The sequence below is a fragment of the Silene latifolia genome, chromosome X (genome assembly GCF_048544455.1).
Source record: "Silene latifolia isolate original U9 population chromosome X, ASM4854445v1, whole genome shotgun sequence".
Taxonomy (NCBI): Eukaryota; Viridiplantae; Streptophyta; class Magnoliopsida; order Caryophyllales; family Caryophyllaceae; genus Silene; species Silene latifolia.
This window is the reverse complement of record NC_133537.1, coordinates 51,020,999-51,038,172: the sequence shown is the minus strand read 5'-3', so window position 1 is coordinate 51,038,172 and position 17,174 is coordinate 51,020,999. Positions and strand designations below refer to the sequence as shown.

At 35.5% G+C, this 17,174-nt stretch overlaps 1 protein-coding gene across 1 annotated transcript; it reads left to right on the top strand.

The window, feature by feature from the left end:
* The first annotated feature begins 383 nt into the window (after positions 1-383).
* On the top strand, positions 384-1,217 carry LOC141617360 (uncharacterized). The gene has a single exon (XM_074434548.1). The coding sequence runs from the start codon at positions 384-386 to the stop codon at positions 1,215-1,217; it is 834 nt and encodes a 277-aa protein (XP_074290649.1).
* Positions 1,218-17,174: the final 15,957 nt, after the last annotated feature.

Below are 17,174 nucleotides of genomic sequence, written 5' to 3'. Positions count from 1 at the left end.
ATGCTCTTAATGGGAAGCAGCAATGAGACCCTTATTCTAATACTTACAATCCAGGATGGGCTCATAATCCTAAGCTCTCATATGAAAATACCAGCAACATTCAGAATCCCCAACATCAAGTTAAGCAGACTTTTCAGCAACCGCCTGGTTTTCAACCAAGTTCGTCTTATCATCATTCTCCCATGCAATCTCGTCCCCCATTTCAGCAGCAACAACAACAACAACAACAACAACAATTTCAACAACCTCAAGCTCCTCAAAAATCCAATGTGGAGTTGACGTTATAGCAAGTTGTGTCCCAACAATCTCAATATATGCGGGACCAAAACCAGAAAAATGAAGAGTTTTCTACATCAATTTCTCAACTCAAATCCTCACATAAAATGGTAGAAACTCAACTTTCTCAAATAGCCCAACAAGTAATTCAATCTGTGAAATCTCAAGGTCAGTTCCCGGGAAACACTGAAGCTAATCCAACAGGTCAGATGAATGCTTTAACCCTAAGGAACAGGAAGGTACTTGAAGAGGCTACTAATCCTATGAGCATTATTGTTGAAGGTAAAGCTATTGTGATCGAGGATGAGGGCAAGGCGATGGAGGAAATTGTAGTTGAAAAGAAGAAAGCTTATGAGAAGGAAGCTTCGTTAACTCCACCTGGAGTATATGTGCCGCCTGTACCTTTTCCTCAAAGGCTAGCCAATGCAAAATTAGAGCAAAAGTACGAAAAATTTCTAGAGATCCTAAAAGGAATGCACATTAATATTCCCTTTTTGGAGGCTATTTCTGAAATCCCATCTTATGGAAAATTTCTCAAGAAGCTTCTTTTTAGCAAAAAGAAATTTGGAGCCAGCACGGCTATTAACTTGTCTAAGGAGTGTAGTGTCATACTCCTTAACAAGCTTCCTCAAAAGATTGACGATCCTGGCAGTTTTTCGATCCCTTGTTCTATTGGAGGTATTTATATTCAACGTGCCTTGTGTGATTTGGGGGCTAGTGTTAGCCTTATGCCTTTGTCGATTTTTAAGAGGTTGCAAATGATGGATCTAAAGCCGACTAGAGTTTCACTGCAATTGGCTGATCGGTCAGTCAAATTTCCACTTGGGGTCGTTGAAGATGTTCCCTTAGCTATTGGGAAACTTGTTATTCCTTGTGATTTCTTTGTCATGGACATTCCTGAAGACACTCAAGTACCCATTATCTTGGACGTCCATGTTTAGCCACTGCTGGAGCTATGATTGATGTGAGGAGTGGAAAGCTCTCATTGTAAGTTGGTGAAGACAAGGTAGAATTTGAGCTTAGAAAAACTATGGGCGGTCCTTCTATGAGTGATAGTTGCTACCGAGTTGATGTTTTAGAGGAGTACTTGTCTGAGCCCTCTTTGGAACATACATCGTCTGATAAACTACAAGATTGTCTCACCAACACTGATTCTGAGGATGTAGAGTTGTTAGCCTATGCTTGGATGCTTGATTCCTCTCCATCTCATTTAACTGAGCCTCCGTTAAAGGCGTTCCAGGTAACGGGTAACCCAGGGGAGGGTTCTAAGCCTCCCGAGGTAGAATTAAAACCACTTTCATCTTCTTTAAAACACGTGTTTTTAGGAGAAAATTCAACTTACCCAGTTATCGTCAATAGTGCACTTAATGACAGCCAAATTTCTAAATTGTTTATTATTCTTTGAAAACATAAAAGTGTCATTGGGTACGCAATTGACAATCTTAAGGGAATCAGACCATCCTTTTGTACGCCTAGAATCCTTCTTGAGGACGGCAATGCATCCTCCATTGAGCCTTAACGATGCCTCAATCCCAATATGAAGGAGGTTGTCCGAAAAGAGGTCTTAAAGTTACTTGACGCGGGCATAATCTATCCTATCTCTGATTTTAAATGGGTGAGCCCGGTTCATGTCATTCCAAAGAAAGGGGGATGACTGTCGTAAAAAACGATAAGGATGAACTGATTTTTACAAGAACTGTTACCGGGTGGCGAATGTGCATTGACTATCGCCGATTTAAAAAAAGCCACCCGAAAAGATCATTTTCCCCTTCCATTTATAGACCAAATGCTTGAAATACTTGCAAAATACTCCTACTTTTGTTACGTGGATGGGTATTCAGGATTTTTCCAAATCCCAATTCATCCAAGTGATCAAGAGAAGATGACATTTACGTGTCTATTTGGCACTTATGCTTATCGTCGGATGCCATTTGGATTATGTAATGCTCCCGCCACTTTTCAAAGATGTATGATGGCTATTTTTTCTGATTATGTGGAGTAAATTATGGAGGTGTTTATGGATGACTTCTCGGTGGTTGGCACCACTTCTGACGATTGTTTGATAATGTTGAATTGGTGCCGAGAAGCTCATCTTGTGCTAAATTGGAAGAAGTGCCATTTTATGCTACAAGAGGGGTCATCTTAGGACATGTTGTGTCTAATCGTGACATTGAGGTAGATAACGCAAAAATTTAGGTGATTGAGAATCTACCACCTCCTCTTAATGTGAAAGGGGTAAGGAGTTTTCTTGGACATGCAGGACTTTATCGCCGCTTTATCAAAGATTTCTCTAAGATTTCTCTTCCTTTGACCGAGCTTTTAGCTAAAGATACCCCATTTTTGTTCATTGATGTTTGTCTTGAAGCTTTTAACAGGTTGAAAAAAGCTTTAATTAGCGCCCCGATTATTCAGCCACCGGATAGGAGCTTACCATTCGAGCTAATGTGTGATGTGAGCGATCATGCAGTAGGAGCGGTAATGGGGCAAAGACATGATGGTAAGCTACATGCCATCTATTATGTGAGCAAGACTCTTGATGTAGCGCAGGCTAATTACACCACCACTGAGAAGGAGTTGTTGGCTGTGGTATTTTCTATTGAGAAGTTCCGATCTTATTTAGTAGGATCTAAAGTTATTATGCACACTGATCATGCAGCACTCAAGTATCTTTTGAGCAAGAAAGATGCTAAACCCAGACTGATTCGCTGGATTCTTTTACTTCAAGAATTTGATATGGAGATTAAAGATAAAAAGGGTGCTGATAATTTAGTAGCTGATCACTTATCTCATCTGGTTCAAGAAGGCCCTTCTGATGGCCTTCCTATTGATGATTCATTTCCTGACGATCAAGTATTTGCTATTACTATTGTTAATACTCCATGGTTTGCAGACATTGTGAATTATTTGGCATCAGGAGTTACACCCCATGGGTATAATTCCTACCAAAGGAAGAAATTTTTTAGTGATGTCAATCATTATTATTGGGATGACCCCTTTCTCTACAAGTCTTTTGTTGATGGTATTATCCGACGATGTGTGCCAAATGAAGAGGCTAATTCCATTATCTCCCATTGTCATGATTTGCCATGTGGTGGTCATGCTAGTACCACCAAAACTGCAGCTAAAGTCCTTCAATGCGGCTTCTATTGGCCGACCTTATTCAATGATGTTGCAACATATGTGAAGGGGTGTGATAGATGTCAACGGACAGGAAACATTTCTAGGAGGAAAGAAATGCCTCTAAAATTTATTCTTGAGGTTGATATATTTGATGTATGGGGGATTGATTTTCAAGGTCCGTTCCGGTCCTCCTTCGGAAACAAATACATTCGAGTAGCTGTGGATTACGTATCAAAATGGGTCGAAGCTATCGCCTCCCGTACAAATGATGATAGAGTTGTATCTAAATTCCTTAAGAAGGTTATCTTTTCCCGTTTTGGTGTCCCTAGATTTCTTATTAGTGATGGTGGGAGCCATTTTATTGAGAAGAAATTTGAAACTCTTTTAAAGAAATATGGGGTTCAACATCGACAAGGACTTGGCTACCATCCTCAAACTATTAGACAAGTTGAAAATTTCAACCGGAAGATAACATCTATCCTAGAGAAGACAGTTGCTAGTTCTCGCAAAGATTGGGATATCAAGCTAGATGATGCACTATGGGCTTATCGTATTTCTTTTAAAACACCAATTAGAACTTCTCCGTTTCGATTGGTGTATGGTAAAGCATGTCATTTACCAGTTGAGTTAGAACATAGAGCATATTGGGCCATCAAAGCCTTTTACTAGGATTATAACACTGTTGGAGAGCGTCGTCTTTTGCAATTAAATGAGCTTGATGAGATTCGACTTGAATCTTACAAGAATGCTCGTATTTATAAAGAGAAGACTAAAAGATGGCACGACAAGCGCATTTTAAGGCGAGAATTCCATGAAGGGGATTTAGTTCTGCTTTTTAATTCTAGGTTGAAAATATTTCCGAGTAAGCTTCGTTCTCAGTGGTCTGGGCCATTCCGTGTCACTAAGGTATTTCCATATGGAGCAGTTGAATTATTTGATGAAGTTAAAGGCTGCTTCAAAGTCAATGGTCAGCGCCTTAAGCACTATATTACTGGTGAACCTATTTATGAGAAAGTAATCTTCACACTTTCTATCGTTCCGCCTGCGAATTAATCTACAAAGGAGTCAGGCTTGTGACGTTAAACAAGCGCTACTTGGGAGGCAACCCATGGATCTTTAATTTCACAAAAAAAAATTATAAATAAAAAGTACTAATCAATACAAGCTAAATTGTACATGTCACGCTCGTGCTCAAATTTCATGCGACAATGCCTAGTGAGCTCGTTTCCTTTCCCTAATCATTTGATGTCCTTTAATTTCATACATTGAGGACAATGCTTGGTTTAAGCATGGGGAAGGGTAATTGTATTGATTAAATTTTTAAATTAGCTTACATTTATTTGATTTACATTTCATAAAAACACAAATATATATATATATATATATATATATATATATATATATATATATATATATATATATATATATATATATATATATATATATAAAAAAAAACAAACACGCAATATGCAATTGATTTGTGGCTAGTCTTGTGGATGTTAAGCATAATTTGATCAAGTTATTATATTCAAATTTACAATAATTTTTCATTTTTGATCACATGATGTAAGTAAGATAGCTTCGCCCTTGAAAATCTGATAGAGTTTTTGTTTTGTGTTTTCCTTGTGACACTGAAAGCGGTAAGATGGTTTGACTAGACTTGTGACAATATAACCATGTGACCAAAAGCCGTGAGATTACATAGCCAAATAAGATTGAGACCTCCATGCCAATATAATTCTTTCACGAGTGGTTTAGGATTAGTACTTGCCATTAGGATTGCATGAATGGTAGAGGCATTCATTTGTTTATATGCTACATGAGCCAAAAAGTCGTCCCGATTTTAATATTTCCTATTTGCAACCCCTTTGAGTTTTTAACCTTATTTCTTTGTTAACCCAACATTACAAGCCATTTCCCTACAATATCCTACCCTAGTAAGAGTTAGTGAAATATTTGTTTTTCTCGGTTTGAGTAGAGGTGTGATACAAGCGGAATATGGGGGAGTAACTGATGCTAATTTGGTGAACATTGATATATGAAATTGGTTGGTGGTTGTTTGAAAAACAAAATCGAAAACGACCAAAGTTAATGAAAAAAAAAGGAAAGAGAAAAATCTTAAAAAAAAAAAGGTTATAGTTGTAGTTGTTAATAAATGGGGTTCGAGTTTTACTATTTATGAAGGTGTATGTTGTAAATCATGGTATTTAGTAATAAAATTGGTGTTTGTTCTATATTTCATATGAAGAGTAGTTGTTGGAGGTTTTTGTGTCCATATTTCCGACCGAGATTTGACAAGTTCTTCGCTAACTCTTACTCTTAGCACCACATTCCCAAAATAATCAACACCTTTAACCCTAGCCCCGTTACAACCACTAAAAGTCCTCTTGACATGTAGTAGTCGGCAAGTTTAGGCTTAGTTTTACATGTGTGACTCGTGTCCTTATAACTTGGATATATGAGAGTAGTGATTTTCCGCGTTTACATTCCCTAAAGTGAGGGTCCACTGGTTTGTCACTTGTCTAGATGGTTGGTAGTAAGACTGAAAGGTCACTTAGGCACATTACATAATATTTTGTTGGATTTGTTAGGGTGATTGTTCTTGGGAGCTAATTTGTGATCTTAAACTCTATTTCGAAATTAAAATGATTTTGAACTTATCTTTAATTTCTTTTCGAAAACCTTGGTTAAATTATTGTTTTATCCCTTGACTTTTGCCACATTAAACCTTTTGTCGTGTATTAGTTGTTTATGCCTCTGAGTTTACTCGAAGACGAGTAAAGGTCTAGCATGGGGAAATTTGTTAAGCGTATAATTTACTATATTTTATATACTTATTTCTCATAGTTTTAGTTAGATTTTCAGCATTATAGTGCATTTTGATAATAAATTCCTTCCTAGAACATCTTACTACGATTTATATAATTATTTGTAGGAAAGAGCTATTTTGATGCTGATATTAGCTGAACAACTAAGCAAGGGGAAGAATAAAATTAGACGTCAAAATAAATAAGGACTTTAACCTCTCCAAGTCCACAAAATAAAGAAAAAGTCGTCCAAAATAAAATGAAAGCCAAGTATTGAATAATGTTGACAAGGCCATCATTTTACAAATGATGAAATAAAGAAGCATATTTGTAGAAGTTGGTGCATTGAACATCAAGTCTTGAAGCATTCAATTGATGATGAAAAATTGAAGGATTTTTACGAGGAAAACGCATGCTAACATTTACATGGGTGAAGAGTTATTCTGATAATTACAACATGAAACTCTCAAATTTAATTCTTTAATTCATGAAACATCCATCCTTTTGAATAGCATTCATGCACAAAGAGCACAAATCGAACGATATAAATTACATGTAATGTTTTTATATTTATTCTTACTTTAAACGTACATGTATTTTAAATTTGAAATGTTACTTGGTCATCTATATAAAGGATGTGATGTAGTAGAGAGAGAGAGAGAGAGGACGAAATACAATAATAAGCAATAAAATAATTAGTTTCACATTAAATTCTATTTATTCTCTCATTATTCACATCAATTATCTTATTCATATTTTTACACTTTCACGCTATTATTTAACGACAAGCTCAAAGTTCTCAACTTGTATTGCAGTAGTTAATACTATATTAATCTCCCTTATTTATCTCTTATTTGTTTGTTTCATTTTTTTATTATTTAAATATGTTATCTTCTACTATTAAAATTGTTATTGTAGTCATAATTATGGGTCGTGAGTAGTCTTTTATCTAGGGCTCGGTGGAGCCTTAATATGGATTGGTCAACGTTATAATTTTCTAAACATTATTTAATGGATGTACTTAGGTTTAATAAGGTTGTGTTAAACTATTAATTTATTGGTCATAATCTATATACGTAGCTCTTGATTAATACTACAATGAGAGTTGAGTTTAGTCTTTTTGAGTTAGCATATATATTATGATTTAAATATAATTAATTATTACTCAGTTGAAATTGCAATGAGAGTTGAATTTCCACTTAAAGAGCCCGAGTCAAAATTAAACCTCTCCTATGAGAATGGTGAGAGCGATAGTTGAGACATTTTAATTTTGATCCTTAAAGCTCTTATATGTGGTATAAGACCCATGAGAATAGGATTATTTCACTATAGGAAGGCTTATTACATCTCGAGAGAGAATAACAAGTATTGGTTTTAGTTTACAGGGTTAAAACCAGAACATTAGTCTCACCTAAGTACACGATTAAATATGTTATTTCTTTCATTAGTCTATATTGATCAATCTATGTTAATGGTGATATCGTTGTCCTAGAGCTTTTCATTATTGAATTAATCCCATTATCTAGTTATTATATCTTATTTTTATTCTATCATACCTGGCACATACATAAATATTATTCCGACGTAGATAAATCAAATCTTAAATCGACTAGTACTCAACCTTCACTTCCCTGAGATCGACCCGTAAGTGCTACAACAGACACCGTTCACTTGCGGTAATTTTTAACTGAACAGGCAGCAGGCCATGTCGAAGGAGTTTGAAGCGCTCGAGGTAAATGGCACTTGGAAAATTTTGGATCTTCCAAAAGGCAAAAGACCCATTGGTTATCGATGGGTCTACAAGGTGAAGTATAAGGCGGGCGGAACCATTGAACGATACAAAACAAGGTTAGTTGCACAAGTTTACACGCAAATAGAAGGTGTGAATTATCATGAAACGTTTGCACCGGTTGCGAAAATGACGAGCTTCCGATATTTACTTGTCGTAGCTGTTTCGAAAGGGCGGTCTATTGCACAATTAGATATTAATAAAGCCTTCCTGCACGGGGACTTGAATGAGCAAGTATATATGAGAATGCCGCCTGATTTGAACAAGGAAGATATACTAAAGTGTGCAAGCTGATGAAGCCATTGTATGGGCTAAAGCAAGCTTCGCGGAATTGGTTCGCTAAGTTGACAAAATCATTGTCGAGGTATGGTTTTATTCAATCTATGGCCGATTACTCGTTATTTACTTATAATAAAGACGACGTTTTTCTTGGGATTTTGGTATACGTTGACGACATGATAATTGTAAGTAATAATGAGGAAGCAAGCAACCGTCTCAAAAGTTTTCTTGATCGCAACATTGGTATTAAGGACCTCGGGAGACTCAAGTATTTCTTGGGAATCGAGGTAGAAACCGGGTTACGAGGGCTCTTTCTTAGCCAAAGAAAGTATGCTTTGGAAATTATAAATGAAGTGGGTTTGGAAGGAGCAAAGCCAGTAGACGTACTCATTCAGCCAAATCATCAATTAGCATTGGCCGAAGGAGTCATCTTACACGACCCAATGAAATATTGAAGGTTGGTGGGACGACTCATCTATTTGACTAATACGAGACCAGATTTGGTGTATGCGGTTCATATACTATCTCAGTTTGTGCATGCTCCGAGAAAAGAGCATCTTGATGCCGTGTTTAGAGTTATACGGTATATCAAAGGGAGCCCGGGGAAAGGTATTATAATAGAACGAAATTGTGATTTCAAGCTGGGTGGATACTCACACTCCGATCATGCCAGATGCCCATTAATGAGAAGGTCATTGACCGGATATTTTGTGAAGTTGGAGCAGTCACCCATCTTGTGGAAAGAGCGGAAACAAACCATGGTTGCAAAGTCGAGTGCAGAGACAGAATATCGAGCTTTAGCTGTCGTGACTAGTGAAGTAATATGGCTGGAATCTTTTCTTCAATCACTTGGGTTTAATCATGAAAAACCAATTGAATTATTTTGCGACAACCAAGCAGCTTTGCACATTGCCAAAAATCTGGTTTTTCATGACCGTACAAAGCACATAGAAATCGATTGTCACTTTATACGTCATCATCTCGTCAATAAAACGATCTCAACTTCATATATACAAAGCAAAGAACATGTTGCAGACATCTTTACAAAGGCATTAATGGGAGATGCTTTTCGCTACCTTCAGTTCAAGTTGGGCATTGGATTGCCAAGTGCTCTAACTGTTAGTTATTTAGACCATATTAATACTCATCTTATGATATTAAAATTACAAATTAATTTAAAATGGTCTAAATCTACATGCATGCAAATAAAAGTATAAACGATGGTATTAAACCATCTTAAGACAAAAGTTCCTTACATTGTATGAGGCACGTTTTGGGCACAACTCAAGGACTCCTTCCTTGATGTTGTTCTTGAGCTATGAAATTAGATGATCCTCCAAGACAACAAACCACCAAAACAGATGGTCTCCTAAGGAAGCACCCAAGAATCAACCCAAAATACTACTATAATACTAACTAGATATATGTAGTAGTAAACTTTGTATTATGTAATATTATTACACTAATAATATTACACTAATAATATTATATAATGAATATTATTATTTGTGAATTATATTTGATTTTTATAATCAACAAATTGATCAAGATATGATGAAGAAGATGAATACAATTGAGAGGAACATCACATGTGATTTTCCACCAAATGTTGACAAAAATGGTCTCTAATGACCTCATATATTTCGGTCCAAAAGGACCTTATTTAGTCCATTTCGATTTTCGACATTTATCCCACAAATGCTTATAAGTCTTATATTTAATTATCTTACATAATTAAATATTAATTTAATTATTTAACAGTTAAATAATACAAATTAACCACTAATGATTACTTAACTATAAAGTAATCATGAGACCATTTTATCAACATATATTGTGTCAATACTACCCCACTTAACTAATTTTACAACCTATTGTAAATTAAAATAGCTAATTATCTTTACCTCAAAACTTACACATATATCGTATAAATTTAATTAATTAACTATTAATTAATAAATTTATTAATTAACTATCAAATAATTAAATAATAAATCCCCTTGGCCCGAGTTCATAACTCGTCATCAAATAATATATTCACATGACTTGTTAAAAGTCAATTAATACAAGGATTTAATTAATTTGTATCTCATACAAATAATTAGTTTTTCCATTTGGGCATCATCCTATAGGTGTGACCTAAAGGGATCAGCTTATCACCGCCGTCACACGACAGTAATGTAGAACTCTAGTCAGCCAATCATTACCGATTAACGATGACCGGCTAACAAATAAAAAGATAAATCCCTGATTTTCCTTTTACGAGATTTATTATGTAAACGCACTTATTGTGGAGGACACTACTCCAACAATCTCCCACTTGTCCGGCACAAGTGTGCGTTACCAATTCTCTTGTCCAATAAAATATCCCACTCAATGCAAGATGTCTTTCAGGTCGTTCTTGCACGTGATCATATCATAAAGTGGTTTCCTCGATCAGGAGAATGACTGTCTGACCGGATAATCTGCTATAGATCTCATCCGAGCGTGGCCACGCATTCACAGTCATCTCTCCTCGAGTGGCCTTGAGATAAAATATGACTTAAAAGGACAATCCCGTTGACCTATTTTCTTCATTCGATACAGATCACAATGACCCAGTAAATGCTCATCGGCCTCCTTTTACGGTGCGACCTAGAACAAAAACCAAAGCCACCGGAAAACCGTACCAACTCAGATAAATAGTCACCAGTCTAAAGAATTGACTCGAAGGAATAAATAGAAATCCTCGCCACGACCTAGCAACAAAAGGACTCTACAAACGGTCACTGTCCGACAAATTGTCTCACAATTTGCCTATGTAATCGACCAGCCATCACTATGACCATATGACAGTCGAACCTGTCATCTATCGCCTTACAATCTAGTCACTCCGAGATGTCACCTCATTAAGTAACTAGGGACAAAATACAATGTTAATCCAGATCACTTTAATAGAGTTCGACATTGTCACTACAATCTATTTGGATAAAACAAAGTATATAAAATTTAGACATAAAACTGAATATGACGATAAATGCAATTTCCATATATTAAATAATAAATACAATATTTTTATTATTACATATCATATAATTTACAACAGTTCTGGCATTCGTCTCAATCCCATCAAAACTACATGACTATCATGTTTAGATTGAGACAATGGCTTGGTTAAAGGATCAGCGATGTTGTCAGCTGTCCCAACCTTACAAACTGTAATTTCTTTCCTTTCTATTAAATCTCTAATTACATTAAGTTTCCTAAGTACATGTCTAGACTTGTTACTAGACTTTGGCTCTTTTGCTTGAAAAATAACCCCACTGTTATCACAATACAAAGTGATAGGATCCTCGACGGTTGGAACTACTTTCAGTCCCTCTAAAAATTGCCTAATCCAAACAGCTTCCTTTGCAGCTTCAGAGGCTGCAATGTACTCAGCTTCCGTTGTAGAATCAGCAGTCACAGACTCTTTGAAACTTCTGCAGCAAACCGCCCCTCCGTTCATCCCTATCGGTTTGGAAACTGGCACCGTATAACCTCTTAAACGTAATTCAGATTCTCCTCCAAACACTAAGAATGAATCTTTAGTCCTTCTCAAGTACTTTAGAATATTCTTTATGGCTATCCAGTGACTCTCACCTGGAGTTTTTTGAAAACGACTCATCATACTCAAAGCATACGAGAACACATCATAACATACATGATCGATCCAACAGCGGAAGCATAGGGAATCGATTTCATGCGTTCAATATCCTTAGGCTCAGTAGGACACTGTGACTTACTCAAAGTGATCCCACTGCCCATAGGTAGAAAACCTCTCTTGGAGTTTTTCATATTGAATCGGTCAAGAATCTTATCGATATAAGCTTCTTGACTCAATGCTAATATCCTTTTGGATCTATCCCTATAGATCCGGATACCCAAGATGCGCTGAGCTTCTCCCAAATCTTTCATTTGGAAGTGATTTCCCAACCACTTCTTAACAGAAGAAAGCATATCAACATCATTCCAAATGAGTAATATATCGTCCACATAAAGAAGTAAGAAAACATCTTTACTCCCACTAAACTTCATGTATAAACATGGTTCCTCAACACTTCGAGAAAAACCATTCTGTTTAATAACAGGATCAAAACGATGATTCCAACTCCTTGACGCTTGCTTTAGACCATAAATAGATCTCTTAAGCTTGCATACTTTGTTAGGATTTTTAGGATCCACAAAACCCTCAGGTTGTGTCATGAACACTTCCTCTTCCAGAAACCCGTTCAGGAAAGCGGTTTTGACATCCATTTGCCATATCTCATAATCATGAAATGCAGCAATCGCTAATATTATCCGAACAGATCTAAGCATAGCAACTGATGCAAAAGTTTCATCATAGTGTAAACCATGAACCTGGGTGAAACCTTTTACAACCAATCTAGCTTTATAGACATCTTTATGTCCATCCATGGCGATTTTAATCTTGAATATCCACTTACATTGAAGAGGTCGAACATCTTTAGGTAAGTCAACCAGGTCCCATACCTGATTATCGTACATGGAATCCATTTCGGATTGCATGACCTCGAGCCATAGCTTAGAGTGAGAACTCGTAATAGCTGCTTTATAGGTTTTGGGTTCATCACTTTCCAAAAGTAAAACCTCATAGTCACCATCTTCCTCGATAACACCAAGGTATCTATCAGGCTGGCGACTAACCCTTTCTAACCTTCTAGGTTCAACAGAAATAATAACCGATTCAGACGTAGAAGGAACATCTTCCTGCACTGTCACATCAGTTTGTGGCTCTTGAACTTCATCAAGTTCAATTTCTCTCCCACTCTGTCTTCTAGAAATAAACTCCATTTCTAGAAAGACAGCTTCACGAGCAACAAACACTTTATTCTCGTTACTATTGTAGAAATAATATCCACAAGTTTTCTTAGGGTAGCCTACAAAAATACATTTTTCAGAACGAGGTGCAAGCTTATCGTCAGACTTGCTCTTGACATAAGCATCACAACCCCATACTTTCATGTATCGCAGATTCGGGACTTTCCCTTTCCATATCTCATATAGAGTTTTGTCAATTGCTTTAGTGGGACTTTTATTAAGTGATTGTATAGCAGATAAAATGGCAAAACCCCAGAATGATTTAGGTAACTCTGTTTGACTCATCATCGATCGAACCATATCTAATAAAGTTCGATTCCTCCTTTCAGCCACACCATTTAATTGTGGTGTGCCAGGAGGAGTTAACTAAGATACAATACTGCAGTTTTTAAGGTGATCCTTAAAGTCATTGCTAAAATATTCCCCACCACGATCTGATCGTAATGTTTTAATCTTCTTATTTATCTGGTTTTCTACTTCATTCTGAAACTCTTTGAACTTATCAAAAGCTTCACTTTTATACCTCATTAAGTAAATATACCCATATCTACTCATGTCATCGGTAAAAGTAATGAAATAGTCATAATTACCTCTAGCAGTGACTGTCATTGGACCACATACATCGGTATGTATTAAACCCAATAACTCACTAGCTCGAGATCATTTTCCTTGAAAAGGTGAACGGGTCATCTTGTCAAGTAAACAAGATTCGCATGTACCAAATGATTCGAAATCAAAAGGTTTAATTACACCAGTCGACACTAGTCTTTTAATGCGTTTCTCGTTAATGTGTCATAATCGACAATGCCATAAATAAGATTGATCAGGATCACCTGTTTTGAGTCTTTTATTATCTAAATGATAAACATCGTTGCAAGTATCTAGAATATAAATACCATTGATTGAAATAGCTTGACTATATACAATCCCATTAAGGGAAAAAGTGCAACACTTGTCTTTAATTACAAAGGAAAACCCTTCCGTGTCTAACACAGATACATATATTATATTTCTAGATAGTGTTGGTACAAAATAACAATTATTAAGATGCAACTGCATTCCTGAAGCTAAACTAAGTACATAAGTTCCTATTGAGACGACGGCTACTTTAGACCCGTTTCCCATTCGGAGATCGATATCACTCTTGTTTAGCTTTCTTATGCTTTTTAGGCCCTGCAAATGATTGCACAAGTGAGAACCACAACCAGTATCTAATACCCAAGTTTTATTTGAAGCATAATTTATGTATATCATAAAAGATTCGGTTGAGAAATTACATGTCGGCTTCACAGTGCCAGCTTTTATGTCATCCATGTACTTTGTACAATTACGTCTCCAATGTCCCTTGTTATTACAATAATTACAAGTGTCTTTAAGAGGATTACCCTTTATAGGTTTAGGCTTGGTAGAGCAATTCACAATTGCTTTACCTTTGCCCTCCACCTGAACGGGCTTCTTACCTGCGTTCCTCTTAAACTGCTTCTTCCCCTTCACGTTAATCGCAAGCACATCTTTCCTCGTGCTCCCACTCAATCCCATGTCCTTCTCTGCTTGCACAAGCAGAGAATGGAGCTCATGTAAACTCTTTTTCATGTTCGTCATATTGTAATTTACCCTAAAATGGGTAAATCCCTTGACGTGCGAGAGAGAGTGGAGCACTCGGTCCACCACAAGTTCGTCGGGGATTTTACATCCCAGCCCCTCTAAAGTTTCCACGTACTCAATTATTTTAAGTACGTGTGAACTTACAGGTTGACCATCTTTGAGGTTAGTCTCAAAGAAACGAATCATGTGTCGTCGGATTATCCTCGGGGCTTGAGAAAACATAGTAGAAAGCCTCGAGAATACTTCATGTGCATCGTGAAACTTGACACATTGCCTTTGTAAAGCAGGATCCATTGAAAAAGTCAAAACATTTTTTATTGCAGCAGATTCCTTTTGATAATTTGAAAAAGATTCCCTTACATCGGCAGTGGCCCTAGTACTAGGCGAAGGGGGAGAGGGATCGACAAGGTAGCGTAATTTGCCATCACCTGCGGCAGCTAATCGAAGTTGTTCCTCCCAATCTTTAAAATTACTACCGTCGTCTTTTAATACATATTTGTCCATAAAAGAACGTAGCCATGAATCTCTAGCTATGGTGACGGTTTCACTAGTAGAAGTCATCGTGATTACTACAAAGGAAATAAAGGAAAGATTAACATTTATCGTCTAGAAATATTTAACTTGTGAAACTATTTAACAAGTTCCCATTTATATAATGATCTCCCACTGAATTATATAAATGATTCCAAGATCCAATTTTATATAAACACGGGCACGGTGGACCGATTCAACCCATATTTATATAAATTTGGTGAGTCAACATTTTGACAGATTCTACTACTAGAACTCTTGGTTGACGGATTTTCTTAAAATCTATCTTTTAGCCCCATAAATAAATATGGGCACGGTGGACCGATTCAACCCATATTTATCCCGTTGAGTCCAACCAATTTTCACGTGTAATAACCTTTATTACCCTACTTACCCAACGTAAAAAGAGTGTACCTCGGTGATCCGAACCTACCTCTAATGAAGAAGGGATTCATAGGTGCTATTATTTGGTAAGGCTTAATCTCAATTTTAAACAAATGTGAGAGATCTTATCAATTTAATTGTCTATCACTTTTAAGTGAACAAAATTAGTGAATGCTAGACGATTAAATCGATAACAACAAAAATAAAACATGTAGTGACGATTTGACATGAATGCATATACGTAAACAAGTAAGTCCTAATATGGCCACCTAGTTAATCTAATTAACTAAAATTATTACATATCGGAAACCAACTCCTTGGTCCCTTGAGTCTTCATAAATTGGCCTCCTTCTTTAGGATTTTGGAACACCTTTCCGAAAACACCGTCTTCATGAAAACTCCGTCTTTAGATGCTTCATCTAATTACTAATAATTAAATTACATAAAAATATCCTATTATACAATTTGTAATAAAATTAAAATAAAACTATTAATTAATTACAAATTAGGCGATACGAAATCGCAATTAATTACAAAACAAGTCGATATTCCCTTACATTACGGGAAATACCAACTTCTACCTATGGCCATATTAGAAAAAATTACATAATTATAATGATGAAAAAAAAAACATTCATCCAAATGAATAAAAAATGTATTATGAAAATGACATGCCAAATCGTCTAACTTACCAACAACGATCATTTGAGCTTGCTTTGACGGAATTTTTACCAATAAAAATTCATACACAATTCTTAAAACAATTTTAAGACTTACACATCATAATAATCTGGTATAATATCAAAAAAATTATTCTCAACAATTATCTTGAATTTATATGGGAATTAAAACACAATTATGACAAAAATGATATAATAATTCACAATTATCATACAAAAATTCCATTCAATTTAAAAAATTATGGAAAAATAAATTTCAAAGCCATGAACAATCTGGTCTTACACCAAAAATGCCATGCAAGTGAAATTTTTTGTTTTTAAAATTTATTTAAAACGATTTCACAATTTAATCGGTAAAGCGACAATTTTTACGATTTAATTCTAAATCAAACCATAAAAATTGAAATGACTTCAAATAAAAATTTTTACATTTTGGAACAATTTCCAGGAGCCAAAAATTCAAAAATTTCTAGCCCTAAAATTAAATCAATATTTATTTGCAAAATAACCATTATTTACCAATTTTTATCAAATAAAAATCAATAAACTACCTAAATTAATCACATTAATTTAAAGTATCTACTTATCTCATAAATAGAATATGCATGTGGTTATTTCAAAATAAATATGCATAAAATTAACTTGCAACCAAATTTAATTAACACTTAATTAATTTTAATGCATTTTTACTCAATTTTATGTCATTTTAAGTTATAAAAAGTGGAAAATTTTAACAAAAATCAAATTTTCATTCCATATCATCCTAAGATCAGATTATTTACATGCAAGACCATATTATGTGATAAAACTAATTTTAGTAACATAATATCAATTTTATTAATT

Excerpts from the sequence above, each read along its gene's own strand:
- LOC141617360 (XM_074434548.1), top strand. The coding sequence starts at position 384 with ATGGTAGAAACTCAACTTTCTCAAATAGCCCAACAAGTAATTCAATCT.